We start from the raw sequence: 20,214 nt of genomic DNA on the forward strand, positions 1-20,214 counted from the left end.
TTTCCTAGTGTGTGAGATGAGTGCAATTGTGTGGTAGTTTGAGCATTCTTTGGCATTGCCTTTCTTTGGGATTGGAATGAAAATTGACCTTTTCCAGTCCTATGGGCACTGCTGAGTTTTCCAAATTTGCTGGCATATTGAGTGCAGCACTTTCATAGCATCATCTTTCAGGATTTGAAATAGCTCCACTGGTATTCCATCACCTCCACCAGCTTTGTTCGTAGTGATGTTTTCTAAGGCCCACTTGATTCCAGGATGTCTGGCTCTAGGCGAGTGATCACACCATCGTGATTATCTGGGTCATGAAGATCTTTTTTGTATAGTTCTTCTGTGTATTCTTGCCACCTCTTCTTAATATCTTCTGCTTCTGTTAGGTCCATACCATTTCTCTCCTTTATTGTATCCATCTTTGCATGAAATGTTCCCTTGGTATCTCTAATTTTCTTGAAGAGATATCTAGTCTTTCCCATTCTATTGTTTTCCTCTATTTCTTTGCATTGATCACTGAAGAAGTCTTTCATATGTGTCCTGGCTATTCTTTGGAAATCTGCATTCAAATGGGTATATCTTTCCTTCTCTCCTTTGCTTTTTGCTTCTCTCCTTTTCACAGCTATTTATAAAGCCTCCTCAGTCAACCGTTTTGCCTTTTTGCACTTCTTTTCCTTGGGAATGGTCTCAGTCCCCGCCTCCTGTACAATGTCACGAACCTCCATCCATAGTTCTGTACATGGTGCTAGTCTTTTAACATAATTCTCCTAACAGCTTATGAGGGAGGAACTATTGTGATCCTCACTTTATAAAAGTTAAGTTATCCTAGGAAGAATGCAACCTGAGCATTTTGGAGAGCTTTCTGACACTGATTAAGAGGATATAATATGGATATAATCATTATTATATACATTATATATATAGGCTTCCCAGGTGGTGCTAGTGGTAAAAAAGCCACCTGCCAATGCAGGAGACATAAGGGACTCGGGTTCCATTCCTGGATTGGAAAGATCCATTGGAGGAGGGCATGACAACCCACTCCAGTATTCTTGACTGGAGAATCCCATGGTCAGAGGAACCTGATGGGCTACAGTCCATAGGGTTGCAAAGAGTCGGACATTACTGAAGTGACTTAACACACACACATATACACACACTCTCCTTTTGTAAAATTCCAAGTCTGTTCATGATTTAAAAAAAAATACCTCTCAGCAAATTAGCAGTAGAAGGAACTATCCTTAATCTAATAAAGGATATCTACAAAAACCTACAACTGAAATCATACTTAAGGGGGAAATGTTGAATGCTTCCCCCATTGAATTAATAATAAGATAAGGATATCCCTTGGGTGGTTATTAAAAACATGTTTTCTGCTTAAATCATATAAGGTAATTTAATATTTTATAACATTAGAACCTTTTCAGAGTGGAAAATTTGTTTTTCAGAAGTCATGAATAATTCTTAAAACTTGTTCTTTGCCATGTGAAGATGCTTTGTTAAACCTGTCCAGTGTTGCAATATAAAAGCACAGTGAATGCTTAGTGCAGCATGAATTAGCATATCTTTCACCTAGGAAGCTGACAATATAATTGGTGACCCCTGAAATAAGTGTATCTCAACTGTAACAGATTATTTGAGAGTCTAGAGGGAAACCCTTCCCCAATTTTGATTTGGAACTCTGTAAAGCAATCCATACCACTACTATCAAAACTAAAGGTGGGCAGTGACGTCCTTTCCTCTGAATTTCTGAATCAGAGGTCAAAATAAGGAAATATGCCTCTCTGTCAATATGTGTTTTACATAGTCTTCTGGCGCTAATCACAAGATGACCTCAAATGATTTGAAACTTAAGTAGAAAGTCTTTGGAAAGAAATATACTCTTGTCTCAGCAAGAGTCCAAATTCCTTTCTGACTTCTTGGCAATAGCTTGGAAAAGACTGTCTAGTTAATTATGATAAATTCACCTTATTTCTTTCTCAATGTGAGACCAGATTCAAACCACTGATTGGTAAGCTGTCTCAGAAAAATGGAGATAGAAAATTGACCTCCCATTTACTGTGGCAGTAATAATATGTACCAGATAGAGTGGGTATGAGCCTTAAATAGATAGAGCCATTATACTTTGCTCAGTGCATGGCACACAGTTCATCAGCAGTTACCATGATTCTTCTTTTTATTGCCTTCATCATAATCATCATCATTGTTATTGCCATTACTGTCTGTCATATACCAGGCCCATATTAAAAAATTAAAGGCAGATTCATAATCATTTGTGGAGTTCTGTAATCTCTGGGGAGATGCTTAGCCATTAAAAATTCATGATACAGTTATTTTTTAAGGAAAAGGTTTTAAGTTCACTGCATTACAGCTTGTTGAGGAAAAAACTGTATTAATCAAATATTGTAGAAAACAGGCTACTAAAGTAATACTCATTAAGAATATTCAACCTGAATATTAATACATATAAGGAAATATTAAATTGTATGCTATAAAAGTCAGTACAAATGTAGATCAAGAAATAGAGAAACATCTTGAATCAGAAAAGAATGTTTTCTGAATTGTTAGCCAGGTCTTGGACCTGATGCATGTCAGAGTTTGAACCTTCCTGACTTCACCAGCAGATGTTGCTGTAAAGTAGAATAAAGCCTACACAGCTTTGAACATCCATGGGCCAAGCTCTGAGAGTAACTTACCCACAGTGGAAAGGAATCTTTGTATTTGTTTGTTTGTATTTTTGTTCACTTATTTTCTGTTAAATCCACTGTGAACAACTTGGAAAAACATTTTTATGGTAACTATTTCATTTCAAAAATTATTTCAGGGTTTATAAAACATTTTTAGATCCATTATCTCTCATTATTTTATTTTTATAATGCCCCTTCAGCAAGTTAGGCAAGTGCTGTTATCCCCAATTTCTTGGCTGACTTGAGACTCATAAAGATCAACTGGCAGGCCTACGTCATCTAGTCAGTGATAATAATGCTAGGATCTGAATGTTGTGTTCCTGACCCCAAGCCCAGGAAGCTTTTTTCTATACTCTGGATTTATAAAACAGAATACAAGGATCATCAATCTGAGTTTTCAAGTTCACTGAATCAAAGAATATATAAATGAACACACACAATTACTTTGACCAAGATTTTTAACTTTTTGATTGCTATTTCTTAGTGGCTACAATACAGCTCTTAGTTAGCTTCTCAAACAGAGAATGCAATGGCACCCCACTCCAGTACTCTTGCCTGGAGAATCCCATGGACAGAGGAGCCTGGTAGGCTGCAGTCCATGGGGTCGCTGAGGGTCGGACACAACTGAGCGACTTCACTTTCACTTTTCACTTTCATGCATTGGAGAAGGAAATGGCAATCCACTCCAGTATACTTGCCTGGAGAATTCCAGGGACGGGGGAGCCTGGTGGGCTGCCGTCTATGGGGTTGCACAGAGTCGGACACGACTGAAGCGACTTAGCAGCAGCAGCAGCTTCGCAAAGAGGTTTCTAATATAAAATTAAACAAGAGATGAAATAAAAATCAATTACAATTTCTTCTTTGTTTGATAATCTGTTTATTTAGGTGAAGTTAATTGAGTATAATAAATACCTAACTCTAAGATTCTGTAATGTATACTTAATAGTCAACTGTTCTGGATATATTTTAAGGAATTAATACTTGATTAAAAGCCAACTCATGCACATCAAAGGAAACTGTAAACAACTAAAAAGACAACCCTCAGAATGGAAGAAAATAATTTCAAATGAAGCAGCTGACAAAAGAGTAATCTCCAAAATATACAAGCAGCTCATGCAAACTCAATATTAGAAAACAAGCCAATCAAAAAAATGGGCAGAGGACCTAAACAGACATTGCTTCAGAGACGATATACAGATGGTCAACAAACACATGAAGAAATGCTCAACATCACTACTTACTAGAGAAATGCAAATCAAAACCACAATGAGGTATCACCACACACCAGTCAGAATGGCCATCATCAAAAAATCTACAAACAATCAATGCTAAGGAGGATATGGAGAAAAGGGAACCCTCTTGTACTGTTGGTGGGAATACAAATTGATACAGTCACTATGGAGAACGGTATGCAGATTCCTTTAAAAACTAGGAGTAAAACTATCATATGACCCGGCAATTCCACTAATGAGCATACACCTGAGAAAACCATAATTGACACATGTACCCTAATGCTCATTGCAGCACTGTTTACAATAACCAGAACTTGGAAGCAACCTCGATGTCCACTGAGAGATGAATGGATAAAGAAGTTGTGGTATAAATTGTCCACAATATACAATATATGCGATATATGTTGTATAAAATGTTACCAAGCCATAAAAAGGAATGAATTTGAGTCAGTTCAAATGAGGTGGATGAACCTAGAGCACGTCATACAGAGTGAAGTAAGTCAGAGAAAAACAAAAGTAGTATATTAATATATATATATGTATATGAAATCTAAAAGAATGGCAGGGATGGTCCTGTTTGCAGAGCAGGAACAGAGATGCAGATGTGGAGGACCATCCTGTGGACACCGAGGGGAAGGAGAGGGTGGGACACACCTAGAGAGCAGCACTGATGTTTATACGCTACTGTGTGTAAAATAAAGAGCTAATGGGGGCCTGCTGTACAACACAGGGAGCCCAGGCTGCTGCTCTGTGATGACCTAGAGGGACGGGATGGGGCCAGGGATGGGAGGGAAGAGGTTTCTATATACTTATACCTGATTCTTGTTGTTGTACAGCAGAAACCAGTGCAACATTGTAAAGCAATTATCCTCCAGTTAAAATTTTTTTTAAAGTCAACTCACATTGCAACAGACAAGGAAAATATATGAACTCTATCTTGTCGGTTACAATCTCTGCAAAAATGTTGCTCTACTGCTGTACACATATATGTACTAGAGTGGCAAAATGGCAAACTGCCGCAGTTCGCCTGGGACTGAAAGATTTCCCGGGACTCTCAGTACTAAACTGGGTTGTTCCTAGGCAAACCAGGACAGTCGGTCACTCTAGCATACACACATAATGTTTTATATTTTGTAAGTGTAATGTGTTATGTATTAATTATACCCATATTTTTCTCTGAATAACATGCATGATTCTTTTACTGTGCTATAGTAAGATGCCCTCAGGAACCATCCTGGTGAGTGACTCTTTGCCAGTATGCTTGACTAAGCCAGCATGCTGATATTTCTTTTTAGATATTTTATCTCAGTTTCACACATTTCTTATTTCCTCCTTTTCTTGACACTCCGTATTCTAAAATTCATTAAATACTATTAGTGTAAAGAAATAGTTAGCCAACTTCCTGAAATTTGTAAAATGTATTTTGTACAGCTGGTCTATCAGTATTTTGAAGGAATAAAGTGCCTGATCTTCTTTATTAAAAAGAAAAATTGCTCCACTGGATCAGGATTAGATTAAGTGGTCAACCAATAGTGGACTGAAGAAGATAAAAGTATATGTGTATTTAAAAAAAAAAAAAAGAAGTACAGGGACAGGCAGCCTAGGTCTGTCAAGACAGGATCGTAATATTAAAGACCTAAGCTTATTCTATATTGTTGTGCTAAATCTAAGATGTTTGCTGAAATTCTAGCCATTTCTACCGTATTCCAATCAATCAATTCCTTTTGATAGAGGAAGAGATAGGGAATCACATTCAGTATTTCACCATCATCCAGAAAACTAGTTTTGCACTTAATACTGGAAAATAAAAACTTTACTCCAAGTGGCCATACATACCATTAAAAAATCAGAATTCTGTTTCTTAGGTAAAAGAGGGAAAATAGATAGAGGGAACAATTGGAAGTCTTTAAAATACTTATTCAGATTGAGTGTAGATGAAATTTCTACTTTTGTAACCCAGTGGTTGCTTTATTTTTTTCCAGTTTGTTTCTTCTCTGCCTTCAACATGTTATTCCTGTTAAAAATTTAAAAGTTCCCTTACATTTAACTTTATCCGTATATCCAGTATCTGCATATGAGTTTGCACACCTCTTGGCCGGCATCATTTAGAGTCTCTTGAACAGTTGTAATTCATGATCCAATGTGGAAAGGAATTGAAAGCATGCCTAACTCTCTGCTGAAGGTTTGGGCAAGTATTTACTCCTCTAGCATTTGGAGTCATATAGACAGAGGCTAATCAGGGACTTGCATATGACCATTGCACCTGAAATCTTGAAATATGTAATCTCCAAGGATCTGAGACTGACTTGTGACCTTAAACTTGGGGATGATTTCCTTTGAGACATTTCAGCCTGGTTTTGTGAGTCTCACAAGAAGGGTGAAGCTATGCAAACACCTTGAATATCTTCAAAGATTCCTAGATTTATAGAATTTCACTGCTGAAAGATACTACATGTTCAACCCCCTCCTTTTACTGAAAAATTCCAGAGTTAAGTAACCTAAGGTCTAGCCTGTTGTTTAGTTTCTAAGTCATGTCCAACTCTTTTGTGACCCCATAGACTATATAGCCCGCCACACTGCTCTGTCCATGGGATTTCCCAGGCATGAATACTGGAGTGGGTTGTCATTCTGTAGGGGATCGTCTTCTGCATTTGCAGGCATTTTCCTTACCACTGAGCCCCCAGAGAAGCCCAAGGACCAGGCTAGTTCATTACAAAATGTGGTTTAATAATTACTATTGGTTCTCTTCTCCAAACCTCATGAACAGGAGATGACTTGTGGTTGTTCAGGCCCTATCTTTAAGCAGACACATCATCACCATGGTTCTACTATGTTTCCTACTGATGTTCAGAAGTGGCTTTGAGATGTTGCACTATCAGCCCTTGCATGGCCTCCACAGGAGGAGAGCATTAGTGTGGTAGGGAGTTACATCCCTACCTACAGGATGACGGGCTTGACTGTCCTCTCCTTTATGCATAAGTAAGAGAATGGGATATGTGTTAAGGGCAGAAGTCATTGTTTCTTTTCCACATTTTTAGATTTCCCTTATAATAGTCCTGGCATCCCAGGTGGCTCAGTGGTAAAGAATCCACCTGCCAATGCAGGATACTCGGGTTCAGTCCCTGAGTGCGGAAGATCCCTTGGAGAAGGAAATAGCAGTCTACTCCAGTATTCTTGCCTGGGAAATCTCATGGACAGAGGAGCCTGGTGGGCTACAGTCACTGGGGTCACAAATGAGTCAGTCAAGCTTAATGACTAAATAACAACCACAATAAGAATCCTCAGTCATCTCTTGCAGGCATCATGTGAATCTGAGGACTTTGATAATCCATACTTTCTTTCCATGTATATCTGGGACAGAAAGTTGTGTATGTTCACAGCATTATCAAGTTGGAAGGGATCATTTCTTCAATTCCTTGATTTCTCAGTTGAGCAAACTAAAACCCAGAGAGATGAATTGACTTAGCTGAGATCATCTTTCTTGCTTATGACTTATAGAAAGCCAGTGCATAAAACAATTCTATAGTTTGTTTCTAACAGTAATGTTGTTGTTTAGTCACTAAGTTGTGTCCAACTCTTTTGTGACCCCATGAACTGTAGCCCACCAGGCTCCTCAGTCCATGGGATTTCCGAGGCAAGAATATTGGAGTGGGTTGCCATTTCCTTCTCCAGGGGATCTTCCCGACCCAGGGATCAAACCCAAGTCTCCTGCATTGCAGGCATATTCTTTACCACTGAGCCACCAGGGAAGCACCTCTAACAATCTAACCATTACTATTTGCATAGTAGATTAGCATCTGAAAACTAGTGTTTGCTTTAGATAAAAAAATGAGAAGTATGGATTTGCTTCCAGACAGTTTAAATATATACTTAGACGACATGGACTAGTTTTATAAAATATTTTATTTACAGTAGAGCTTTACAAAAATAGTCTTAATAAAATTAATACAAAACCATTTTACAATATAACTTATATAACTATCTCCTCAAAAAAATGACATTTGATTATCACACATAAACTACATTTGTATTTGTTAAGTCACATTGAAGTATAAATATGTTTTATCATCATTTTTTCATAATAAGGCATATACCAATGAACAATGGACAACAAATTTTATTATTCTTCCAATGTAAAATTCATCTCAGGCCAAAATGAAATTAACCAAAGAAAAGTAAAACAGTTGTCCTTCTGTTCATTCATACAGTCCTTTTTAATTATTGGAGAGTTTATCTGACAAAGACATAGCATTAATCTGAAAGCACCATGGCATAAAATCTAGTAACAATATCCCTAAAAGCCTTCTCCAATGTCTCCCTTTCAACTGTTTACTCAGTATTTTGCCAAGATAAATAAAGATTGATCTCAACTCTCTCCTTCAACTGGCATATGTTTAAGATGTGAGTTTATTTCTTTGGCTTCAAGTAGAGTTTCACAGCCCTTAAGAAACATACTGTGCTCCTCCGTGGGGCTGAATCTCTGTGACTCCCCACCCAACCACATTGCCCCGGATCTGACAGGACTCTGCTCCTCCGGCCCCTCTTATCTCTTCGTTGCTGAGAACACCATCCCAGATATTGAAGCCTGTGAGTCTGCCAGAGAAGGCTAATGTTTCATCAAAGCCACCACCTACGCCATTCTTTTCTTGCCCAATCTGCAGGATTCCTCCCTCAGGAACAACGTGGCCTGTGGCCATATCAACAGCGGTGGCCACCAAGTCACCATTTACCCACAAAGCCATGTGCCCTTTCTTTGAATCCCAGGTGCTGCACAGATGGGTCCATGTTCCTGGGGAAATCACAGCATCAGCAACCAGTCTGTTTTCCTCTCCACCCACCACAAGCATTATGGACCGATAGCTGAGGTACAGCTGGATCTCATATGGATTCCTCTTTGTGCCATAGGAAAACAGGACTGTTTTGTTTAATACTTCTGTGGCTTTGACCCAAATGCAGGCACTGAAACTCTCAAGTTTCATTGGTGTCACCGGATGCACGCTTGCAAAAATCTTCTTGGAACGCATGGGGAATAAAATGGCTGTTTCACAACCTAGAGTGGCAAGAAAGTAAGAATATGAGAGAAAATACAAATTCATTTTGAAATGATTCTGGCAGTTAGGTATTTTAGGATGGGCCTTTTAATGACTACAACTGAAAACTACATGCAGCAATATGTTATGACTTGAGGGGCCCAAGTGTAATCTCTATAGTGCAAAGAAAACAGGAATAAGGAAATCCAACCGTCTCATTAAGGGAAGCATTTAAATGGAAAAGAAGGCACACAGAGAAATAGTGAAACTAGGCTCAAACTTGGGCACTTGGCCACCTGATGCTAAGCGCTGACTCACTGGAAAAGACCCTGATGCTGGGAAAGGTTGAGGACAGGGGGTGAAGGGAGTGACAGAGGATGAGATGGTTGGATGGCATCGTTGACTCAACAGACATGAGTTTGAGCAAACTCTGGGAGATAATGAAGGACAGGGAAGTCCGGCGTGCTGCAGTCTATGGGGTCGCAAAGAGTTGGACAGGACTTAGCAACTGAACAACATCAACAGTTCTGGCTGCAGGAGCCAGAACCTTAACCAGCACATTGCACTGCCTCTGAGTGGTAGAATCCCTGGATTTGGCTAAAAGAACTGGAATTCAGTTTGTTTTACTACTAGCAAGCTGTATAGCTTTTGATGAGCCCCACAATCTCTCCAGGCTTAACAGTTATCTGTCAAAGGCTCTTCTCTTCTCCTTCTAAATTCTGCAAGTCTGTAAGCAACAAGTATGTAACGTTTGAGAAGAGCTTTGTAGACCAAGAGTGAGAGAGTGAAGCTGCTCAGTCATGTCCACTCTGCGATCCCATGGACTGTAGCCTACCAGGCTCCTCTGTCCACTGAATTTTCCAGGCAAGAGTAGTGGAGTGGTGGTCATTACCTTCTCCAGGATATCTTCCCAACCCAGGGATCAAACCCATGTCTCCCACATTGCAAGCAGAGACTTTACCCTCTGAGCCACCAGGGAATACTTTGTAGACCAAAGATATGCTTAAAAATTCTCACTTTGTCCAGATGCTTACAAGTACTATGTAAGCCCTAACAGAAAATCTTTAAGGAAGAGTGAATTCTTCTAAGGGGCCGGATGGAGGACATATTTCCACTAATACACACTTAGAAGGAGACTTTCAAACATGAGAGGTGGGAGCTCCCACCGCTGTCCATCTCCAGGTCGCATGGCCAGTCAGGGAGCTGCAGATGCTGAAGTGAAGACCTTTCAGGTGTCTCTGGGAAATAATATGCTAAAAGCTTTAATAAGTGAGCTCTACCTTGTGCTGAACTCAAATATATACATATATAAGACCAATTAAAGAATTTTTTAAAAATCTGTTAGGGCTTGGAGAAGGAAATGGCAACCCAGTCCAGTATATTCTTGCCTGGGAAATCTCACAGAGAAGCCTGATGGTCTACAGTCCATGGGGTCGCAAAAGAGTTGGACATGACTTAGCGACTAAACAACAGCAAAAATTAGGCTAAGTATTCACTTTATAACAACCTTTAAAGAAGATTTACCATAAGATAGCTTTAAAAAGCAAATTCCCAGAGCATTTGAAGACTAAGTGGTAAACAAGACTTGCAGGAACCAAATGTCCATGTGTAGTGTGATAAACTAAGTTAACCATCTACAAGTGGCTGAGAGGTGGGCTCCAACCCAGAAAAATTAAGCAGCTGGACCTTATCCTTTTGAAATAGTCAAAGAAGATATTGAGGTTCCGAAAATCCTATAAAAGTAACCATCACACTAAAGCACAAAATTGGTCCTGCCATACTTTGGTATTAACTTTTTCCCTGAATAATTTGAATTTCTAAAGATTTTTTAAAATCAATTTTTAATGAGGCATTGATTCTTTTTGAAAATGAAATTGGTAGATGCATATTCTTCTACCTGTCATTTAAATCAAACAAAGATCATGGAACAAAAGATCACCATACGCTTGGGCATTTTAGATATTGTCTAATGTTTCAGTAAAACAGTGTTCAGAGAGAGCGCCTACTGCAATCTAATTAACTGATTTCCTGTTTAAATAAGCCCAGTCAGTCAGGATTGCATTCCAAAGCCTTCCTTGATTGCCTCTCAGAGACCCAGCTTCCCCTCTGGGCTGCGCTGGTTATGTAGGTTCAATGAGTAGAACTGCATGTTGGCAAGTTTTTTCTGTGGCTTCTTTTGGGGGTCGGTGATTGAGACCCTTGATATGGCTTTAAAATGTCAGAAACTCTCTCATGAAATGGCTTTTAACTAATAGGTTTTTTTCTGATTATATTATCAAAGACCAAACAGAATTAAAACCAGGTTCTTAAGAGGCTGACAACAGAATGATTAGGAATCCCTTAGGAGCCAAGCTGGCAGGAAACCAAGAGAGGAAAAATCAAAGCATGTGGGTAAATGTATGAATGGACGTAATAAGAATTAACAAAAAATAAATAAAATAAAATTTTAAAAAAAGAATTAACACTTTTGAATTCAGAAATATATCCTTCTTCTGCTCTAACTGGTATGCAGAGGTGGAGGTGAAAGTTAGCATAACTCTTCAGTTTTCCCAGTACATGATATGTACAGTGATTTTACGTAATTTGCAAAAGACAAGAAATTTCATCCATTAAAACTGCCAGAGAATTATAGTTTGTCCTGTCACTTACACTAAGGATCTATGGTATGTTTATTTTATGATTTTCCCCCCTCTGAAGCCCTACTTTAAAAAACATGCTTTGTACTGATAAACAGTTCTCAATTATTTAGGAAAGACTGGTATTTTGGTATAATATCTGCAATTTTAAATGAAATATGCTCTCACATATGCTTGATTCTGCCTCCTACCCCATATAGTAAGAGTTGCTTTATTGGACATAATGAAGGGTGTAATTGTTTTTTGTTCATAAGCTGCTTTTGAACAGGGAAACATGTATGTTATATTTTCTTACCTAGAACACGGATTTTCTAATATAACCCACAAATGATTGTTATAGCACCATTTCTTAGAAAGTCTGACTTTTTATAAAGGAGTGTTCTTCGCTCCAAACCTTCTCTATATTTCCTTGAGGCATCTTTAAAATGTATTGTTTCAGGCCCACATATGTTTGGAAGTTCACTACTATCACATGGGACTTTGACAGGTTGCATCTGGTTTGAACTGCTTCTCTTCTGTTTCACCCTGATCCTCCACAACTCCGGAGGAACTGCCTGGATGCCAACTACCTCCTACATCTGACTGTCCCACTGTGGATCCCTCAGCTGCTGGGTTATTCCAAACTTCACACTCTTGGAGCTCACTCTGGAGCTTATTTCACAGACCCAGGGGGCTCGGGGCAGGGGCCCTTGGGAGATCAGATTCAACCTCAAGTCTCTTGTTTAGAACTGGTAGGGAGAAGGGGCCAGCCAGGGACTGGAAAACGTTCCTAAAAATTAGGCTGGGTCCTGAAATAGCGCGGGGAACCAGAGCTCCCTTAAAGAGAGAGGCAGGTTAATATTAGAAGAAGTGGAAATCCCTAACGGAGGGAAGCTGGTCATTGAGAGCAGTCACTGTTATAACTCGCCAATAGAGTTTCTCTAACGCCTGGTCCGATCAAGTGTCAGTCTGGAGGCCCTTGAGGTCTATTTCAAGACTGTGATGGTTACCTACACAGCTATCTTCAGGGTTCCTCGGGACTGACTGAGTACTTTTGAAAGCAATTTCCCCGCCTTTTATGATGTATCTGAGCTCTGTGACCGCGCATGCCGAAACAGAAGGGTGTGAGCCGGTGTGTTTCCTCACACTAAAGCCTGCCCTTAGAGGCTTGGTTGGCTGACTCGGTTTCCCGCAACTCGCGCTTTGAGAACGAAGCCGCGCAGGGATCCCCACCAGTCCCCGTGTCCTTACCTGCCGGCAGCCAGCGGCTGGCTGCCCAGCCCTGCACAGCTCGGAGGTCGGCCCGCGTCCGCCGCAGCTCCTCCAGCACCGCGCCCAGGGCCCGCCGCGCCTCCTCCTGCGGTCTCGGCGCCCCGGCCTCTTCCAGTCGTGCCAGCCGGCGGCCAGCAACGCGGCTCGCCTGCAGCAGCTCGTCCAGCGCCCGGGCCAGCCTGTCCTCGGCGGGGGCCTCCGGCGCGCACAGCCTCTGCAGGCTGCCCGCCAGCCGGCCCAGCTCGGCCCTCAGCTTCTGCAGCTCTCCCTGGAGCACGGCTTCGGTGGCGTGCAGCAGCATGCCCTCCCGCATCTGCGAGTTCTCCAGCATGGTGAAGAGCTTGTCCCACTCGGAGTTCTCACGACTGCAGTCGCACTGCGTGGCTAGAGCGGGGAACACACACGCATTACAGACCTGACCCTCTCTGGGGTGTTCTTTGTAAAATGCCGACCTCCCTCGAAGGTCGCCAAGTGACAGCCCGTCCCCAGGACCCCCTTCCCTTTAAGGAAACCTTGCAGGTTTTATAAGTTGAACTCGATGAAATTGCCGTTCATGGCAATTCTCTCAAAACAGGCGAATACCGGCGATTTCATACAATTCGACCCATTACGTATCTGAGAGAAGTAACTTTATGAAACCTCCTTTCCTGACGTGCTTTTCTCTTTTGCAAAACTCTTTTTTGGTTGTTGTTGTTTATTGCATTGGCAACAAAATATATGTATAATACTTAGACCTAAGGAGGTAGATATGTAGTTAAGGGTTAGCAGAGAAAGAGTTAAAACGAACTTACGGTCCTCAGTGGGATGGAGTCCATTGTCTATTTCGTTGTCCAAATTCACATACATTAGCTCATAATCATCTGAGTTCTCCGCCGACACTGCAGACCAGAGAGCACAAAACAGAATCACAGAGATGTGCATTGCTGGAGAGACGACGTTCTTCCCACCGCTGTCGGGAGGGGATGAGGCAAGAGGCTCTCAGTGCAGAAGGAGCGGAGGAGAGTGCGAGTGAGAGGCAGGAGCTGAGAGCCCTTAATAAATGCTGGGGAAAGTCTGAATGGGGATGAATGAGTAATGCCAGTGGCACTGCCTTAACGGGATTTCCCCAGATTTGTGGGGGAGGGGGCTGGGGGAAAGGAGGGTGAAGGAGATGTGGGGGACGGGGGACGTTGCACAATAGTAAACCGCAAAGGTTTACAGTACAGTCAGATTAATTGGAGGCGTGTCAGAGGGGAAAGAAAGGGGAAGACAGGGCTAGGACTGTCTCCTCCTGGGGATTAGCTGTTGTAACTTGAATTGGTAGTACTGAAGGATGAGAGGGAGAGGAGAGGGATTAGGGGAATAGAGATTTAGGGGAATAGATTCAGCAGGCATAGAAGTGTGAAAGCAAGAGCATCATCCCAGCATTTTGTGTGCGCTCTCATTATTTCACAACCCTTTACACATAGAAAACATTTTTTCACTTTTTCTTTGTGCAGTTTTACAGGTCTAAGATGTAAAAGTTACTTTCTGATTTCAAGATAAACCAACACAGTAAGAATTTGTACGGTTCTATAATCCAAATCCATTCCAAGTCATTCCATCTTTAATCCTTCTGGAGTTACAACTATACTTTTATAAACATACTTTTTAATGAGAAGCACAGCAAAACTAGTAACCCGAAAATAAGGAGAAGTCAGGGGAAAGGAATAAACTGACTTTTTAGGTGTGTTTCTTTTCATAATCTATTATGTGGGTATCTTATTTCACTAGGCTCAGAGTCAAAGATCATGTTTTTAAAGTAAATTTAGGGATTCCCACTTCTGTCAGTATATGGAGATCTATATAAGCTGAAAACTCTGCTGAAAAAAAAATTAGAAATGTGTTTACATTTGAATAATAATTAAAAACTTTAAATGTACAAATAAGTTCCCAATAAAGTAAGGACAATATCCAGAGGCCAAGTGTGCTAAGTCGCTTCAGTCATGTCCAACTCTTTGTGACCCTGTGGACTGCAGCCCCACTAGTCTCCTCTGTCCATTGAATTTCCCAGGCAAGAATACTGGAGTGAGTTGCCATGCCCTTCTCCAAGAGATCTTCCTGACCCAGGGATTGAACCCACATCTCTTATGTCTCTTTCATTGGCAGGTGGGTTCTTTACCACTAATGCCACCTACCCAAAGAGGGGGAACCAAAAACTGGTCAGTGAGCCCATGAGCTGAATCTAGAGCCCCCCTACACACACACACACACACACACACATCAGGGGAGGTGAAGGGGAAAGAGATGTTTCAGTTCTGTGTTAACCAAGTGTTAAGGGCCACAAGGCTTAGGTCTGGGTGGGGAGTTAACTGACTAGATTTCAATAGATATAGCCCCAGTCCTTACCCTAGCACAGAAAAGTGAGAAGTAAGCCTGTCTCTCTTTGACTGAACTCTACAAGGTCCGTAAGAGTTTGCAACTTTGGACCTGCCTTTATACATGTTCGAGAAGCAAATGTGTACTATCTGCCACAGTGAAAATTCATAATAAAAAATATTTAACCATAGGAGGAAACAATCTACCATAAATGAGAACCAGCAGAAACCAAAAGGGATTGGACACCCCTCCCTCAAGAATTTCATTTATTTAAAATATCAGCTAGAAACTGGAAAATAAGTGTGTCTGAAAGAACTGGAAACCTGAAAAAAGAAAAAGGCACTGTCAAAAGAAGAAGAATAGGCCTATTATTTAAAGACTCAAATATAACCTTGAGTTAAAAAATTAATTGAAATTTTTAAGAAATTAAAGGATTGGCAAAGCTGAAGAGAATATTAAGGAACTGGAAGAAAGATCTAAGAAAATAATTCTAAAGTCCTTTCATTGTTCCGGATAGCAAAGTTAATTTTTCTTTGTTAGTTCAAGTGTGTTTATCTTTCAAATGACAGCCACTGAAACCAAGAGGAAATAAAATGACCAAATAGAAGGAATAGAGTGAATTAAAAAAAAAAAAAACTTGAGCTGTTCAATAGGAAGTAGTAAAGAAGGGAAGAAAAGGATAGACAAAGCAAGATAAATAAAAAGCACACGTGGCAGTTGTTTAGTTGCTAAGTCACGTCAGACTCTTGCAACCCCACGGACTGTAGCGCACCAGGCTTCTCTGCCCATGGGATTCTCCAGGCAGGAATACTGGAGTAGGTTGCCATTTCTTTCTCCAAAAAGCACCTGTAATGTAAAATATACCTAATACTATAAATATACCTAATACTATAAATACTAATATACCTAATACTATAAATACTTAATACTATACCTAATATACCTAATACCTAATACTATAAATATACCTAATACTAATTAGGTAGTACCTAATGCTATACCTAATACCTAATACTATAAATATACCTAATACTGTAAATACTAATCACTAAATATTAATGAAACAAACATTCCAGTTAAGAGACAAAAGTTGTCAGATAGGAATATATTTTAAGTCCAATTCTATGTCACTTATAAGATCACACATAAAACACAAAAATTTAGAAACCCTGAAAGCAAAAAATTTAAAGGTGGTGAGAGAATATACCAAACAAGGGCTATTCAGAAAAGCTAGCATAGCTGTATTAATATTAGTCAAAAATAGACTTTAAGGCAAAGAGAGTAATGAAATTATGATGAAATAAATAATTTGCCAAGAAGATACCTCAGAACTATCTAGTAACATCGGTTCAAAAAAATGTGCCAATATTGACAGACTTATAAGGAAAAATTGGTAAGTCCATAGTCGTAAAGGCAGATTTTCACACACTTCTTATAACTGATAAGTCCATTTCTGCCACAACTGATGATTAAAATGCTAAAAACTTCAAAAGGATATAGAAATGTATATAATTTAAAATTTGATATAATAAATGTATAGAGCATTGCCCAGAAAGTTTGATAAGCAAGTTCTACCATGCAAGGAACATATATTTCCCATTTTATATTAACTGCCTCTGAGAATGGTGTGTGCAGGAGTGCACTAAATTCTTTTTATATGTCTAGTAAGGATGATACTGAAAAAAAAAGACAAGGTCAACACAAGAAAGGAAAACTGCAAGTCAGTCTCATTTAAGAATATAGATGCAGAAGCTCTAAATGAAGTATTAGCCCAAGAAATCCAGTAATACATGCTTTCAAATATATCATACCAAGTTGAGTGTATTCCAAGAGTGCAAGATTGATTAAACATTAGAATACTCATTCATTTACTACAGTAACAGTTTAAAAGAGAAATCATATGGTCATATGGACAGATGCAGAAAAGTCAATTAATAAAATCTAACATTCATTCATGTTCAAACTAGTAAAAAGACAGGAACTTAAACTGATAAAATATAAATACCAAGAATATGTAGAAACATATACATACATTATGATGAATCCTTAGAAGCATACTCTTTAAAAACAGGAATTAGAAAATGATGATCAGGACCTGGTTCTACTCATCAAAGTGTTGGAGGTCCCAGCTGGTAAAGTAGGACAATAAAAGAAACTTAAGGAATATTACAAAGTTGTTACTTACTATAATTTGATTATTTTTCTACAGAAAATCTTGAGACTCCATTAATTAAAAAAAAAAAAAGAACTAAACAAGTTTTGCTGGATGAAAGATCAGTGCACAAAATTTATTGATTTCTTAATATAGCAGATAAATAGAAAACATCTTTAAAAAGCCAAAAACTTACAATTTACAATAGCAACAACAACTATGGAATACTTAGGAATCAATTTAATAAAAGATAGACAAGGCACAGCTAATATCACAAAACTTTAGAGATATAAAAAAAGTTACATAGAAGAATATATCATGTTCTTGAATGAGAAGACTCAGTTTCACAGAGATGTCAGTTATCCCAAATTAGTCTATATATTCAATGTGAAAAATAATCCTAACCTAGCTTTACAAGGAAGTTGACAAACTAATGGTAAAATTTATATAAAGTAACCAAGAGGAATTTGAAGCAGAAAATGAAGAAATAAGAGGAATCTGAAGCAGAAGATGAAGAAACTTGCCTTGTGAGGTATAATGACTTATTATAAATTGTAATTAAGAAAATGTATAAAGGGCTTCCCAGGTGGCTCTAGTGGCAAAGAATCTACCTGCCAGTGCAGGAGACATAAGAGACGTGGGTTTGATCCCTGGGTCAGGAAGATCCCCTGCAGGAGGAAATGGCAATCCACTCCGGTATTCTTGCCTGGAGAATCCCATGGACAGAGGAGCCTGGCAGGCTGCAGTCTATAATGTCATAATGAGTCAGACACGACCGAAGTGACTTAGTATATGTAATTGGTGAAGGTATGGTAAATAACCAGACCCATATACACGGGAACCTTTATATAGGGAAGAAGTATTACAAATCAGAAGGGAAACAGTTGGTCACTGAATAAATTGATCTGAGACAATTGTTTATATACACACACACATATATAAATTTATAATTCGATTCCTTCCTTATATACACAAAAATAAAATCCAGATGATTAAGACATAAAACAAAATCATAATACTTTTAGGAGAATAGTACTTATAGTAGAACATTTTTATGAACATGGGTAGGGAAAGATTTCTCAATTAAAAAATTTATAAACCATAAAATACATTTAAAAACCAACTCCATTAGGATTACAACTTTAAAACTGACAGACCAAAAGTTAGTGTCCAGAATAAATAAGGAATTTCTACAGATCAGTGCTTCCCTGATAGCTCAGTTGGTAAAGAAACTATCTGCCATGCGGGAGACCCCGGTTCAATTTCCGGGTTGAGAAGATCCGCTGGAGAAGGGAAAGGCTACCCATGCCAGTATGCTTGCCTGGAGAATTCCATGGACTGTATAGTCCATGGGGTTGCAAAGAGTTGGACACGACTGAGTGACTTTCACAAATCAGTGAGAAAACACAGACATCTTGATTGAAAACAGGCAAAGGATATGAAAGGCTAAATCATGGAAGAGCAACATAAAAAGGTTGCTCAGCCTCAGAAGTAATTAAAGAAATGAAAATTAGAACAAAAAGTAAGGTAACATTTCTATACCCCATCAGATTGGCAAAAACGGGTGTCTGCCAAGACTAAATGTTGGCAACAGAAACATTGATGCTTCTGATAGGTAAGTAAGTTGTTATAATCATGGTAGTAGGCAGAATAATGACCTCCCCCCTAAAGTTGTTCACATCTTAATTCCCACAACCTGAGAACACAATGTGTTTCATTGCAAATGTTATCACAAGGGTGCTTAAGTCAAAGAAAGGCAGAAGAGATCATCAGAGGAAGAGGTGTAGTGATGGAAGCAGGGTCAGAGAATGCTGTGTAGCTAACTTTGAAGATGAAGGAAGGAGACCCCAAAGCAAAGAATGCCGGTGGTCTCTAGACACCAGAAAAGCCAAGAAACAGATTCCTTCCTACAACCTCCAAGAAGGAACCCAGACTTTCTAAGACATGGATTTTTGCCCAGTGAGACTCATGATAGACTTCTGTATTACAGAAATATATGATAATAAATTTGTGTTATTTTGGGCCACAAGCTTATGTCAGTTTCTTATGGCAGCTATAGAAAACTACTACAACCATTTTGAGAAGAAATTTTGGAACATCTAGAAACTTAACTCCCAGGGACAAACCCACTACTTTACTACTTAATTATGTGGTCCAGTGACCATCAACATCACCTGAGAACTTGTTAGAAATTCAAATTCTCAAACTCTACTGTGGTGTTGGAGAAGACTCTTGAGAGTCCCTTGGACTGCAAGGAGATCCAACCAGTCCATTCTAAAGGAAACCAGTCCTGGGTGTTCATTGAAAGGACTGATGCTGAAGCTGAAACTCCAATACTTTGGCCACCTCATGTGAAGAGCTGACTCGTTGGAAAAGACTCTGATGCTGGGAGGGATTGTGGGCAGGAGGAGAAGGGGACGACAGAGGATGAGATGGCTGGATGGCATCACCGACTCAATGGACATGAGTTTGGGTGAACTCCGGGAGTTGTTGATGGCCAGGGAGGCCTGGCGTGCTGTGACTGATGGGGTCACAAAGAGTCGGACACGACTGAGCGACTGAACTGAACTAAACTGAACTGAGTTTTGATAAAGTTAGTTGGTAGGCACACCAACGGTCCTTGTATTTTTGCCTATATTTGTCTAATGACTTGAAATATTTCATAATGAAGAAGAATATAGTAATTTATGAATGAAAGTAATAGGATTTCTATACCAAAGTGTTTTCATCAGTTTTAAAAAACACCCTTATTTAATTTTGTATTATTTGAACAAATTCAAGTCTGCTAAAAATGACTAATCTAAGTTTTTCCCCCCAGGAGTCTGAGGACCTTTAATGAATATTGTGTCCTGTCTTCAATTCCAGTGACAGTCCCATTTATCGTAACTTTTTCCAGCAGTTAAT

General features: G+C 39.5%; 2 protein-coding genes across 3 annotated transcripts in view; one reads left to right on the forward strand and one right to left on the reverse strand.

Moving 5' to 3' along the window:
- The window catches only part of VEPH1 (ventricular zone expressed PH domain containing 1), a 263,127-nt gene that overhangs the window by 68,718 nt on the left and 174,195 nt on the right, over positions 1–20,214 (forward strand). The window lies entirely within an intron of this gene.
- Positions 7,877–13,793, reverse strand: PTX3 (pentraxin 3). Its single transcript, XM_068983125.1, has 3 exons — positions 13,613–13,793; positions 12,801–13,205; positions 7,877–8,954 (listed from the first exon to the last, which is right to left on the reverse strand). The coding sequence occupies exons 1-3, from the start codon at positions 13,740–13,742 to the stop codon at positions 8,347–8,349; spliced, it is 1,143 nt and encodes a 380-aa protein (XP_068839226.1). The 5' UTR covers positions 13,743–13,793; the 3' UTR covers positions 7,877–8,346.

This window comes from Capricornis sumatraensis, chromosome 1 (assembly GCF_032405125.1).
Source record: "Capricornis sumatraensis isolate serow.1 chromosome 1, serow.2, whole genome shotgun sequence".
Lineage (NCBI taxonomy): Eukaryota > Metazoa > Chordata > Mammalia > Artiodactyla > Bovidae > Capricornis > Capricornis sumatraensis.

Bases quoted from the DNA above. Each gene is read 5' to 3' on its own strand.
- PTX3 (XM_068983125.1), bottom strand. From the start codon at position 13,742: ATGCACATCTCTGTGATTCTGTTTTGTGCTCTCTGGTCTGCAGTGTCG. The intron at 13,206-13,612 runs GTAAGTTCGTTT...TCCCCGCTCTAG, and splicing joins ACTCCATCCCACTGAGGACC to CCACGCAGTGCGACTGCAGT. The intron at 8,955-12,800 runs GTAAGGACACGG...TTGCCACTCTAG, and splicing joins CAGCCGCTGGCTGCCGGCAG to GTTGTGAAACAGCCATTTTA.